General features: G+C 48.2%; 1 protein-coding gene across 1 annotated transcript in view; it reads left to right on the top strand.

Moving 5' to 3' along the window:
* LOC119376937 (serine/arginine repetitive matrix protein 1-like) overlaps positions 1 to 14,636 on the top strand; it is a gene marked incomplete at its 3' end in the record, with an annotated part of 73,848 nt that overhangs the window by 15,781 nt on the left and 43,431 nt on the right. The window contains exons 2-3 of the mRNA XM_049411508.1: positions 4,503 to 4,546; positions 10,363 to 10,442. Coding sequence (XP_049267465.1) covers positions 4,503 to 4,546; positions 10,363 to 10,442 — 124 coding nt within the window. The remainder of the gene's footprint in view (positions 1 to 4,502; positions 4,547 to 10,362; positions 10,443 to 14,636) is intronic.

Here is a 14,636-nt window from a genome sequence, read left to right as displayed (position 1 = left end):
GTACCACACAAAGACAGATTTACATGCTACACAGAATACACGCAACACTACAGAGAGACGAGGTGCGTCTTCCCCGCACCTCACCCGAGTCTAGACAGGAAGCAAGCATCTGAATACCGACAGCTACAGACAACTCCTACCCAAACACTGTGCACCTCCACAGGAGCTATCCCACTTATACCCGGACAACAAATGCAAACTATGCACAACAGAAAGGGCTTCGTATAAACATATACTGTGGGAATGCCCCAACGTATCAACAAGTTCTCCTGAGGCCCTCCGGGAGCGGTGGCGGCTAGTGCTGCTCAGCTCGGAGGTCGAAGACCAAAGATGGGCTATCCAGCAGTCCAGGGAGGCTATAGGGAGACAAGGTCTCCTGGTATCTACCTGTGCGGTCTAGCCCGGACCACAAACATGCCGGATCTCGTAATAAAGTTTATTCACTCACTCACTCTCGCACGACCGCCCGACAGTGCCGATAGTGCGCGGTGCCGACGCCAAGGAGCTTTTCGGAACTTCAAAGGTCCGGTATACTTAGTGACCGACATAGCAACAGAACGGACAGTGTCGGCTTTCCGACATATATGTGTGTGCATCTGTACCGCGATCTGCAACTAAACGAAAACTGACACATTTCCAGTGAAACGCGGTACGGCTGCGTGTCGCCTTCTCGGCTCACGCTGTCACTGCTGGGCCACTTGCTGGAGTGCATGCGCGCATTTGTCGTGGGAGTGTTGTTCGTACCCACTTTGCTCCAGAGCGTGCACAGATGCGGCGAGTAGTTTGTTCGGTTAACGTGGCGATGACGAACTTCCTGCATGCGATGCGCACTCCTCGACGCTCTAGCGGTCCTGGCAGCAGACGGAAGCGCGTTTGGGTGGTCGCCCAATAAAAGTGTGCAGTATGGTTACAACAGCGCTACACTTGCCGTACCGTACGTGTGCGTTTAGCGTGATAGCATCAATGCAAAGAGGTTTCTCGTCGCCTGCGACCAGCAATGCTCAACTCCGCAACAGCGAGCGGCGCGCGCTTGAACACGGTCCCACACAACGAGGCGGCAGCGATCGGCGGCCCAGCGTGTTGAGGTTGTCGCTTATTAAAAGCGTGCAGTGTGCCCAAGCAGATATCAGAAGCATAGGCGTGCGCAGGGTTCCCCATCAGGGGGGCCAAAGGTTGCAACGCCCCCCCACCCTACTAGGTCAATGTATTGGGCAGATTTTGCACCCTTCCCCCCCCCCCCCCACTTATGTGACTAGAAGGGTCAATGTACGGGGAAGATTTTGCGCCCCCACCCTTAGGTGATTAGGGGGGCAGCCCCCCCCCTCCCCCCCCCCCGTGCGCACACCTATGATCAGAAGATACTTATTGTGATGAGGTTGTCGGCGATAAGTCATGCTGGCGCGTTCGTCGGTGGCCGCCGCCTCACCTTCGTTCTTTCCCGATGCTTACCCGCAGAGGCACCGCCGCAGTCGCGCGGAAGTCGGAATCAGTGATTGACCGATCTACGCACTTCTCGAAAAGATGGGAAACCTTTGGCGGCACATTGTGGCGCCGGGAAGTTCAGCGGCGCGGTGAAATTTTATGGCACAAAATGTTATCGCGGTACACAGGGTGCACACTAACCGGTAGGCGTAGGACGAAGCAGTATGGCTTAAGCGGTCAGCAAATGCATTAGGCTCTATGAGACTCGGTCGGGGATTCGTCACAACTACGTTTTAACCGTTAGTACGCTTAAAGCGGGTACGTATTAACGAGGTTTCACTGTAGTTTTATTCTGGTGGCTTAGTGGCAGTAGTAGCAGCTTGAGAAGCAGAGTTCAATCAACGTTTATGCTTCGCACGGTGGTGTTGCAACAGCAGTCTTCCGTGTTTTAATTTACACGATACATTCTTGAATGTATCGGAAATAGATACTGATACACGTCTTGCCAGACATATCATTATACAGATACAAGATACCGAAGAGTACCTAAGATAGTATATAACTGCCTAGCACTGGCCTTATCGCAGGTTAACCTTGTTTTTCCTGTTTTTTTTTGCATTCTGCCCGCTTTTCCACCACCAATCCTGCAGTCATCTTTCACATATTTCTATCTCCGACCTATTTAGCTTTCCTATGTTGTCCCTAAAACCCAAGGGTTCATGCAGGCAAGTGCCCTAGCATACACGCGAGTGTAATCTCCACATTATATTAAAACATGCTCACTTGACGACTACGTCTTCTAAGGCAACCCGACCTCGCTTCAAACAACGAAGCGCTTCCCCTTGAATCATTGTAAAATCTATCCGTGCTTATTTCGTCTTTACCCTTTCGGTAGTTACTCAGAGCCGGTTTTCTTTCCATCGCTGCTATCCAATACATCCGCCTCCATGATGTTTCTCTTAACGCTCTTTATCATGTCACTTTCGCTGCCAGCCGTATACTTGCTGATGAGTCTCCTAGTTCTTTCAGCTGTGAGCTCTTCCCATACAAATACCGGAACACTTTCTCTTCTCATCTGCTGTCTTCTGTTCCTTAGCCTCTCTTCGAAACTAATTTCCAAACGGCTGAAGTCGCTACCGACTTCAGCGCTGCCACTTGTCTGCATGCCATACAGTGAAGTATAGTCTGTACTTTATTATTGTTACACTGGGCTAGTTTGAGGCGTAGGGTAAAATGTAAGGTAATAAAAAATGTTGTGTAGGGCGCAGTGGGGTAATTTTTACTGTGACGTAGGGTATTTTCTGAAACTCGGTAGGCAACACTGCTTCCATGTGGTGTTTTCATAGAGCGCTGAGAGCCAAACGTATGGTGTGGTGCCGGCATTATCCTGTCTAGCACGCAAGAGAGGCGCACACGATTAAGGGCGACTCCTCACCCCCCATATCCAAGTACACGGGCCTCTAGCATTTCACATCCATCAAAATGTGGCCGCAGCGGCTGGGATACCTGTGACACTTGTACAAAGGTATTCGTTTTATGGAGGTGTACAATTCGATAGTGAATATTTTGCTTGCTGTAAATGCTATTAGTGCAGTGGTGTGATTGCTGCGCAAATTGTGCCAAACTGTGCGAAGAGCTGAAACCTGCTGCATTCTGGTACACTTTTGCAAAAAGCTCAATAGTTTGTGCTGAACATGCACCAAAGACGACGTTTTCGCAGTCTTTTGGAGAAAAAGAAGACCAATGCTCTTGCCAACCATACTTTAACCACTAAATTTCGAAGGTCATGGGAGCATACTGTTACTGCTATGCAGTTGGAAAGTAGTTTCCTCGGCACAACGCTGCCAAACAATTCAGACTGGCCCATACGGTAAGTTTTCTACTACTGCTAGCCCAAACTGCGAGATCACATATTACTTTAGTAAATAGCTTCTAACTGTGTGGACCAAGCTAGAGACCAGCTGTTTGATTCCATTAGCTACAATGAGAAGTGCGTTATGTGCTTGAATAGACCATTTCATTATAGTTTGCTTGTTTTAAAAAAAATTGTACGATTTGTTGTAATATACTTCTATAAAAGTTCATGCAGGGTGCTTAAAGTAAGTCTGACCATGGAATCAACAATTCCACACACTGCAGTAGACTGGGATTTTGCTGAGTGCCCAGCATCCCTATATCTTGGTTCAGTTTCCAACTGCAGTAACCGTTCGCGTGGAGAACTTGCCGAAGTTAAATACGAAGCCTCCCATCCATTAGCTTCATGGTGTGCAAATTAGATTTCGGGCACAAAGGGTCAATTATTAAACCCTGCATTTGACTAACCGTCCATGAACCAGGATCTGAGCAATTTGTCGGTTTCCGTGACGAAGACACCGTGTTGACACGAACGGAAACGCCCCATCTCTTATTTGCTCTCGAATTATACATGTGCCTGTATGGCACGCATGCGCAGGGCACTGCCCCGGTAGGGCGGCATGACAAAACGTAAAACACTTACATCTGCATGATACGCCACATCTCCCCTTTTTAAACAGAAGAACTTAAAAACCACCGTAAGAAGCATTTGTTGTTGCATTCAAAATAACAGAACAGAATGAAAAGAGCCGCGCAAATCAAAAGGTACCTACACACCTACATTCAGAAAATACCATAACGGTCTGGTTCCTTTCCTTACATTCTACCGAAGCGGGTGACGTATTCGCCTGCGACCTGTGCAACGGAACGTTACTCCGATCGTCTGTGCGATCACTTGGAGGGCTTGGAGTTGGGCTGGCTGCTAGCAAGTGGGTTTCCCAGGCTAGGGGGAAAGTCGTACGACGGCTCGTAAGATTCTGGGACTCTGCTTGGCGCTTGCTTGACTAGCAATTTCCGGTTGCGTTCGATCTGGAGGCCGCTCCCCAAACTGACAACATACGACCGTGGCCGTTAGCGTGCCGACAGATGACGCCTTCCCGTCTGCAGTCCTTGACCCAGACAGTATCCCCCGGTGCCAATGGGACAAGGTGGCGGACGCGTGGCGGCGATCGTATTTTGTCTCTGCTTGTCCCGGACAACCGCATCCTTTTCCGCACCTCTTTCAGGTTGGGCGTCTTTGGAATCAACCTGTCTGGGTGGAGGCAGGGTGGTACGAAGCCGCCGTCCCATGAGCAGCTCCGCTGCTGTGTTCTGCTAGTAGTCCCGGGGTGTCCCTGTAGGCTAACAGAGCCAAAGGGATCATGAGACTTTAAGAGTAGCCCTTTTACTGTTTTCACCATTTGTTCTACCTCTCCATTTGCCTGCGGGTACCTCGGGCTACACCCACTCGCTTGAATCCATAAGCCCTCGCGAACTCCTTAAATTCCTCACTAACGAATTGAGGACCGTTGTCTGTTACCAGCACTTCCGGAATACCGTGCCTTGCAAAGACATCTTTGATGTGACTAACCGCTGGTGGCGTAAGAGATGTCAGCAAACATCTCTGGAAACCGTGATGATAGTCCACTAAAAGCAATAGTTCCGCCATGGAGGTGGAAGATATCTGCTGCGGCCCTTTGCAATGGTCGATTAGGTGTCTGGGTGGGGATCATAGGTTCACTCGGCTGGTCTCTAAACTGCGAACAAACGCAGCAATTGCCAACCACGGTAGCAAGTTGAGAGCTCAAACCAGGCCACCAAACGATTCTCTTGCTCTCGCCCTGCACCTCGCATACCCTGAGGCCTCGTGAAGCAGACTTAACATTCTTTCTGGAGCGAGTGCGGCACAACGACGCGTGCCATGCATGAGCACTCCTTTGCACACGCTCAGAGTTGCACGATCCTGCCAATCCAATACGTTTGACATCGAAGTTAGGCCCGGCCATCCTTCACGAATAACGGCACAGCGTACGGCAGGTCTCGTCCTTTGCTGCCTGCTCTTCGGCTACCATTGAAACTGGTCCACTCGCTCAACTCTGACAACACCCCCGAAACAAACGCGTTGACCTCCTCTACAGAAAGGACGTCCGTACTTTTTTCTCTCGTGTAGGCGCTCTAGAAAGTGCGTCAGCAATTTCCAAGTTTTTTCCTGGAACAAACCACCTCGAAACTGAATCGCATCAGACGCATTCGAAATCGTTGAATACGCGGCGGTAACAGATCAAGCGGGGTCTTTCCTAGCAATGTGACTAGTGGTTTGTGATCCGTTTCTAGCGTTATGTGCAGCCCACGCACGTAACTTTCAAGACGTTCGGCCGCCCAGGTTAGAGCTAGAGTCTCCTTTCAATTTGCGCATAGCGCATTTCTGTTGGTGTCAATGATCTGGAAACAAACACAACTGGCCGTCTTTCTTTGGTTGTACCTGAAGCAGAACTGCTCCTAAACAGTACGAAGAGCGTCCGCAGAAAGAATATTTTGATTACGCGGATCAAACTTTGCCATACCCTATCTGAACAGATAGCCTGCTTTACGCTGTCAAGGCCATCTGCTGAGTGCGGCCCAAATCCACTCCTTGTTCCTTTGCAGCAAACTGACGTAACCGCGGTGGTTATCTGCTAAGTCTGGGATAAACCGCGAGCAATGATTTGCGAGGCCAGGAATCTGCGCATGTCACTTACGCTTTTCGGTGGCTTCATATCACTGATCGCCCCAACTTTAGCTGGGTCCGCCGTATGCCATCTTTACTCACTCGGCATCCCAAAAAACAAAGCTCTTTTACACTGACTGACATTTTTCCTGATTCAAGGTTACGCCGGCTTCTGCCAATCTGTTCAAATCTGGAACAGTCGCTCATCATGCTCTTTCTGAGCCGAACCAAAGACTAGTACATCGTCCATTAGGTTTACGACACCCGGCACTCCATCAAGGATTTCACACATCTGCCTTTGAAAATACTCAGGAGCAGATGTTATTCCAAACGGCAGACGCTCAAAGCAATAACGTCCAAAAGGAGTGATAAATGTTGTCAGTAGCTGACAGCTCTTGCTTAGCTTTACCTGATGGAATCCCGAGTTCGCGTCAAGTTTAGAAAACACCATTGCTCCGCTAAGCAGCCCAAGTGTCTCATCAACAGTGGGAGCACAAACCGCTCACGTTTCACCTCTTATTCAACTGCGTGAGATCGACACAGATGCGAACTTGCTCGGAAGGCTTCAAGACGGGCACTATGCCAGCACACCACTCGGTCGGCCCTTCCACTTTACGAATGACTCCGTTTTTTTCCATTTCCTGTAGCTCGCATTTCACGCCATCCCTCAGCGGGATGGGTATACGACGAGCGGTGTGAATGGCATAGGGCACTGCGTCTTCTTTGAGACTAATATTATTCTCCTTTCATGTTACCTAACTGCGGAACAAAGAAGGGAAGCGCGTTTGCACAGCTTGATGGACTGAGGCCTCGTCTACAAATTTCACTATTCCTAAAGCTTCTATTGCTGGCAAGCATAAATTACATTACTCGCCGAGTTGACGACAAAAATATCCTGCCTAACCTGACATCGTCTCCACAGAATGTTTGGCAGTGAATTTTCCCTTTACGTCTAACACTTCACTGCCCGGTCCCTTCAAAATTACGTTAGACTGCTCAAGATCTTTCGGTACACCAGAGAAGGATGCTGGAACAACGTTTACCTCTGCTCCTGTGTCGACTTTAGCAGCACAGTCATCCCGTCAATAGCGACTTGAACAAAGCGAGCTCTTGCAAACGTACCAGCTAAAGTCCCAACAAAGTATTACACTCTTTCGGTCTAACTGCTCACTCGAAGTGCACAGGCCTACCTCGGAGGTACTTGCTTCTGCATTCGTGAAGTCCTGCCTTTGTGGGCACCCGCAGCGAAGTGTCCCCGTCGTTGGCACCCGTAGCAGATTGCACCTTTTGCAGGACACGATGACTTCCAATGACGGGCTCTGCCACACGCCGCACACTTTCGGACGTCTCTGTTGACCCGTTGGTCCTCTGCCCGCCCCCGAGCTTCTCGTTGATGAACTGCGTCGACCTCAACGCCGGTTGCTTGGTGGTACGCACTGCTATGAAGTTCCTGTTGTTTGTTGTTGTACCGCTTCTTTCGTTCTTGCCCTCGACAGTGCGGTTTTCAGATTCAGTGCTGCATCCATTGAAGGGCCTCGGACAGCTTGGTGTCCCGCAGTCCAACGACGAAACGGTCGAGGATCATCCTCTCTTTCCTCGCCATAGTCGCACCTATCTGCCAGCGTATGTAGAGCGTCCACGTACTGGTCCACCGATTCACTGCAGCTTGGTGGCGACGATGGAAGCACGCACTTTCGTAGACCAGATTCCGTGTGGCAATGAAGTATGCGTCAAAGCGTTTCTTCACGAGTTCGTAGTCCTTTGACTGTTCTTCTGATAATTCAAAGGTCCGGAATATGTTGCGAGCCTGTCTTCCCATCGTATACATCAGTGTACATACCTGGGCCCCCAGTGCGCTCACTAAGGCCGGAAGCAAATCGATAATCATCGAAGTCTTGTACCCACGCCGGCCACTCTGACACCTTGTCAAAGTTGAAGCTTGTTGGCGGCTGTACCGGAAAGGGCTGGCAGAAACCCGCATTTTCTGCACTCGCCATGGCTCGAAACGCAGTGCGCTACACTTCTGACACCATGTCGGGTTTCCGTGACGAACGACACAGTGTTGAACACGAACGGGAAACGCCCCATCTCTTTATTTGCTCTCGAATATATACATGTGCCTGTATGGCACGCATGCGCAGGGCACTGCCCCGGTAGGGGCGGCATGACAAAACGTAAACACGATTACATCTGCACGATTACGCCACACAGTTGTCTCCAGAAAACGAAACAGCCAACACTTGACCTCACAGCGAAGCCCTAGGTTGTTCTGAAAGCATGAACGCCATCAAAATTGCTCCTATGCATAGTAAAAGAATGCATGAGAAATTTACATAGGTTGTGCTTCCAGTACTGGAACTGAATCATCAGAGAACGGATAAAGTTATATTCATTCGCAAATATGAGATGGATTCTAGGAAAATGCTAGGTGCCCTGAGGCCATGGCTCTAAAGAAAGTTAAAGCAGTCATCAGAAAAACAAAAAGCAGAAAGTTAATTTAATCTTTTAAGGTATTTGAAGTAAGATGCTTGTATTTGCGCATAAATCGAGTTTGTTGAACATGTTGTAAACTGGTGTCGAACTTAAAAACAAATATTTGTGTTTGAAAATGTTTGCTTGGTAATTACTACACAAGTTTGCAGTGATTCCACTCCTGCACCAAAGTGCACCAAATTAGATTTTCTGCGCATTCCTGACAATATCGACGAAAATTGCGCCAAACTGCGCCAGTCTCGGGTTTGGGGCATCTATCACCGGCAATCGCACCGCCGGTGCGTCAAAACATGTGCAGCTTGATATTGGGGCTGCCAAAGTCGCAACCACAGACCAAATTTTCATTCCGCTGAATAAACAGCGCTCGCACGTGCGTCCCGAGTAAGCCACGACGCCATGCACGGTGCCGACGCAGCTTCTGTTGTGCAAGTCGTTGCAATGGCAAAATGCGCTCTCTGCAGAGGCTCGTGACATCTAGGCCAATTGGCAGCGAGAAAGTGTAGCGACGATTCATTGGTGGACGTCGTCTGTTCCAGAAATGTAGCTGCTAGCTCGTTTCAAGCATCGCATGGCACGTAATTAAAGCAATGTTCACTAACAACAACACATGTGCCGTTAAATGTCTGTCACTTCTGTTTGTGGACATTGCGGAATGAAATCTGGGAACGCCAGCAATAGATGTATGGAATAATATAAAATTTTCCTTGCTTCCCATCCAAGGAAGAACACGTGAAGGGTGGGAACGCATTGAAACTTTTCCTCAAGTATGCTGTATCCATGGAGGCAGTACAAAAACAGGTGAGGTGCTTTCAGATGCATCGAGTGAGAAGAAAAAGCTTTCGTCATCTTAGGTGAATGCATAAGAGACCCTGCTGGCTTTTTCACTGCTTCCTAGAGGGCACTAGGTTTGTTTTCTGCGTGCAAACAGAATGTCCTAGCTACATATTCAGCTTTGTTGTACAAGAACAAAGCTTGTTCATCATGTAGTCCCCCGTTGAAGGCACTTTCACGGAAACTTGATTTAAAGCGGATCTCCATCGTCCAGGCAACCCTGCGCATGTGCAAACGATAGTCTGGAAGCACTGCGAGAATGCTCTTGCTACAGCACAGAGAGAGGGAAAAGAGTGTTGGAAGAGGTTGGCTTTCTGAGCCTAGTTAAGGGATCGGATGTTGCGCCCAGCAATACAATCAATTGAGAAGAAGAACAAGAACTTGACTTTCACCTTGGAGTCTGCTTAAGGGAATGCATTAGAGACATTGTGACTCTTTGACATTGAGGCACTGTTATACGTCATGGTGTTTGTCTACCACGTCTGCTGATAACCACATAGATGTATTTAGAGTGTTGGTTCATATAGTACAATTTTATTGATCCAGTATTCTGTTTGTTTGCCAATGTTGAAAATAATCACTGAAGAGGTTATTCCAGAATACTTAACTGCATGACGCCCTTATTTTTGCACTATTGAGTGAGATACGGAGTGCTCCTGAGATGATTTTCTCCATTATATTTGCGATGGATCAAAATATTTCTGACTCTTCATAAGAGCCCCATAATAATCATTCAGGTGCTTGAAGGTAAATGCAAGTTGCTTCTCCAGTGTACCGCAGGATGTGATATTACCTGCTCCAAAGTGCTCCAAGATGCAAATTTTTTCTGTTCCAGAGTGCTTCAAAATGAGAATTCTGCTGCTCCAAAAATTGCTCCAAATCAGAAGTCCTCGGTATCATCACTGAGGTTGTTATGCTGCTCCAAAAGCTGCACTGAAGTGGCTTTGGTCTGTCGCATCACTGTTAGTGTGTCTCACAGATCTATTTCTAAGAGAATTTCATTCAGTTCACTCTGTGCACAAGTCTTATGTTGTAACTGGGTTCTGCTGAGGCATCTTGGTGCCTTGTTTTTCCAGGGCCGAGGGCATCTCCTCCTGGGACGTACAGTTGCCACACCTGTAACATGGTGCTGCACTCGCATCTGGAGTACACCGAGGTGAGTGCTGGACTGCACTATGATGACTGAGACTGAAGGCACATGAGCTCGCACCTGCAACAATGTGGGAAAATCTGGCGACCTTTAGTACACGGTTCTCTGCGTGTTTTATGCAAGCACTCTGCATCACATTATGGTCAGTCCGCCGATGAGTGATCTTTGCAAAGGTGGAGAGAGAAAGATAGCTTATTTCAGACATCGCAATTGGGCAAAGTAATTCTTCAAGGTATTGTTTTTTTTTTCTTTGCTCAATTTATGATGCAGACTTGAGCAAGAAACTCTTGTGCTCTGCCACTGTGCTTGACGGTATCTGATGTAAAATAGCTCTCCGTGAAGCGAAGCACCACCAATTGTAATATATGTGATAATATCCGCTGAACCACCATTTAAAGTAAATGTCACATCAAGGGACCGTTTCTGAACACACTTGATGGTCTGGTGTGGCAGGGGCCTTGCAAAGCTAAGTAAAATGAAAATAAAGATTTTGCAAAAGAAGAGTGCTTTAAATAACACTTTATACAAAAAATGCAAGATTCAACTAGCGTAGCCAGACTTGCATAAATTAGTCTATGACATGCATGGGTGCCTCTACATTAATTGAAATTTATTTTTCGCCAACTTGTCACAACCCTACATTTTAGTGAGGGGGGGTTCTCAGATCCCTTGTCAGTACCATATTTTCGGGTGTATAAGTCGCACCTTTGTATAAGACGCACTCCCTACGTTTTACGAATTTTGCGGGAAAAAATGATATATAAGATGCACCTCTGTATAAGACGCATCTATCTTTTAACTCTGTCAGCATGATAAAACACGACGACGTGCGCAGAGTACATTTGTTGCAAAATGCGTAGTCACGCACGGACTGAATATCTGTAAGTAGCAGAATAAAACTTGCAAATAACGCTGTCTTAAAGCGCAGCACAGAAAAGTAATATTTATTTCACTGGATTCGAAGCCACGTCCTCCGGTGCACTGCCAAAAGTTCTTCCGCCTCGGTTGGCAGCAAAGCTGGGTTGCCATTGTCAGCCTTCAAGTAACACTTTTACGCAGTGTTATAAGTGCCTTGAAGCACATCTTTGGCGTTGCCTCTACAGCGTTATGAGGCTTGGCAGGAACATATAAACAATGATCGCACTACATGGTTAACACCTACACACACACATACGAAACGTAAATGGTGACCGGGAGCCGGAAGCTGCGACTACTGCTGGACTGCAGCGACGTCTCACATGGGAACTGATGATGATGATGATAACGAAGGGGTACTTTTGGCATTGTAACTGGTATTGTGGGCACCACAACGTTACAATGAAACAAAGTGGTGCCCCTTTTTTTTATTGCCTCAGTTTCATGGGTTAATGCTTCATTTAAAAGGGCCATGACACGGCCACCCATAAAATTTTGGTTTTCAGCGAAAACTAGAAGTAGAGGGCCTATTATGCCTATACAGATGTGAAAAGTAGGCCGTAAAAGAATATTCCTGTGCAAAACAAGCCCTGGAAGTACCAGCTGTAAACCCCGCCTACCGCCGGTGACCGCCATTTTTCCATGGTGCGATGAGCGGAGCTGTCGTCTTCTACCAAAGTTTCATCCGCTGCAAATTGTTCAATTTCAGTGCCGAAGTGAAGAAAGGTAAAATATCTTGATTTCACGTGCAGCTGACCACAGAACAATATCGTTCGCCGGAATGCAGGCGCTCGTACAGCCATCTTCTTGTTACGTCACGGCTCACGAGTGTGCCAGTGTTTCCCGACTCGCAGGCTGCCCGGTGTTTGTCAAAATATTTCTTTATAAATTAAGTGCTCAACGAAATCCGCTAAAATTGCGCCACCTTGTTTGTGAATACACAAGGATTAGCCCACATAACACAGATTATCATGGAAAATTGGGTGTCATCGCCCCTTTAACCCCTTGAGGGTTTTCGCCGTACATGTACGACATAGCGTTTATATTTAAAACGCGCGCCTTTTTCGATCATTTCTCTTGCTTGGCCTGTGGTGCCACACTTCGGGAATACGTGTAATTTTTTTCATGCGCCAATGTCTCTCCGTTGTATTTCTTTTTTGCCTCCCAAAATGGCGCGCCGGCTATCGCTTCCATCCGAGCGCGTTCGCGGTGCAGCTGGTTTAAAGTGCGCGTCTTTTTTGATCATTTCTCTTGCTTTGCATGTGCTGCCATGCTTCGGGAATACGTGTAATTTTTTCATGCGCCAATGTCTCTCCGTTGTATTTCTTTTTTGCCTCCCAAAATGGCGCGCCGGCTATCGCTTGCCCATCCGAGCGCGTTCGCGGTGCAGCTGGTTTAAAGTGCACGCCTTTTTTGATCATTTCTCTTGCTTTGCATGTGCTGCCATGCTTCGGGAATACGTGTAATTTTTTTCATGCGCCAATGTCTCTCTGTTGTATTCTTTTTTGCCTCCCAAAATGGCGCGCCGGCTATCGCTTGCCCATCCGAGCGCGTTCGCGGTGCAGCTGGTTTAAAGTGCACGCCTTTTTTGATCATTTCTCTTGCTTTGCATGTGCTGCCATGCTTCGGGAATACGTGTAATTTTTTTCATGCGCCAATGTCTCTCCGTTGTATTTCTTTTTTGCCTCCCAAAATGGCGCGCGGCTATCGCTTGCCCATCCGAGCGCGTTCGCGGTGCAGCTGGTTTAAGCGCGCGCCTTTTTGATCATTTCTCTTGCTTGGAATGTGCTGCCACGCTTCGGGAATATGTGGAATTTTTTTCATGCGCCGGTGTCTCCGTCTTTTTTTGCTTTCCAAAGAGGCGCGGGGCTTTCAATTGGGCATCAGAACGCACGCACGCGGTCTGGCTGGTTTCAGTTTCGTCCTTCGGGTGGTTTTTGCTTCTTGTGCTCGCGAAGCTGATGGCTGTTTGGTTTCTAATCTTCCAAAGGGTGACCGCTTGTTACTCTAGTTTATTGCTGCCCGGGGCGCGATTACTCTGTTTCCGTGCAGAGCTAAATTACACAAAAGATGCCACCGTGATTGCGTTTCCTGTTTTGGGGTCTCGGAAAAACTAACTATGTCTTGTCAGCGATAAGACGAAGTATTACTGTAGCTTTTTCACTCGTTTTGCTTTCCGGACGGGCGCACAACCATAGAGTTTTCTTCCATGCGCTCACTGACGTAGTTCGCACGCTATGGAAGCGCACCGGTTGCTCTGCTGCCGGTGAGTCGAGCAGCGATTCTTCCAATGCGGACTATTCCCCAAGTGCCGAATAAGAATCTGATTCATTGGATTTCAGTTTGTCAGACGAGGATTTTTTGACGAGTTCAGACTCCGATGACGATCAAGGAGCGACATCTGAAAAGCGTGCGCGGCGAGCCATGCTTCAAAGACTATCACACGCTGAAAAGTTCTAAGTGTTACAGCACGAACATTTTTAACCGGAAAGTACTCCGGTGCACTTATTTTGTATGTCTGTGAGCTACGTTTAATACAATGCATAATTTTTATTTATAAGAAACTGTTAGGTTCTTTTTTAGGATTTTGCTTGATTTTACTACTGTTGAGATGTTTATTGGACGGCACTCGGCGACAATGCGCTATGGCGACAGTCAAGGCAAAAGCACGGGCTCTGAGCGCGAGCGGCATTTAGAAGAGGACGACCCCACTAGGAGCGCTGGAGAGCGCAAGTCGAGGGAACGTAAACGGCAAGCCGGCAAGCGTGCACTCTCCTTCGCGACGTCGCCTATGGACCTGGCGAAGCTGAACGTAAATACTTCTTTGCAGACTAGTTTGTTCATATCGTAAACTCGACTTGCTGCGCAACCAGCAGGAAAGAAAGAGGAGACAGGAAAGAGCGCAGGAAACTGTGCTCTTTCCGTCTCCCTCCTTCTTTCCTGCTGGTGCGCAGCAAGTCGAGTGAATGTAAACGGCAACGCCGGCAAGCGTGCACTTTCCTTTGCAACGTCGCTATGGATGCTCGCGAAGCTGACGTAAACAGCAACGCCGGCAAGTGAATCTTGAAGCTGCGAGGCTGCGAAAGCAGTGTCGCTGTGCTTCCGTCATTCTCTTTCTGTGCAATGGTGTGCGAAACGCCCATGAACAACGTAAACGTAGGCGCTAGTTGCAGCGGCCGCGCCACCGCCGCGGAGCAGCAGAGAAGGCTCGGGAAGCCGAACGTAAACGTCAGCGTCGGCAAGCGGTAATTCAAACACCTCGACAACCACCGTCTCATAAGCAGG

This window comes from Rhipicephalus sanguineus, unplaced genomic scaffold (assembly GCF_013339695.2).
Source record: "Rhipicephalus sanguineus isolate Rsan-2018 unplaced genomic scaffold, BIME_Rsan_1.4 Seq285, whole genome shotgun sequence".
Classification (NCBI taxonomy): Eukaryota; Metazoa; Arthropoda; class Arachnida; order Ixodida; family Ixodidae; genus Rhipicephalus; species Rhipicephalus sanguineus.
The sequence above is the reverse complement of the archived record's forward strand: the minus strand, read 5'-3'. Positions and strand labels throughout refer to the sequence as shown.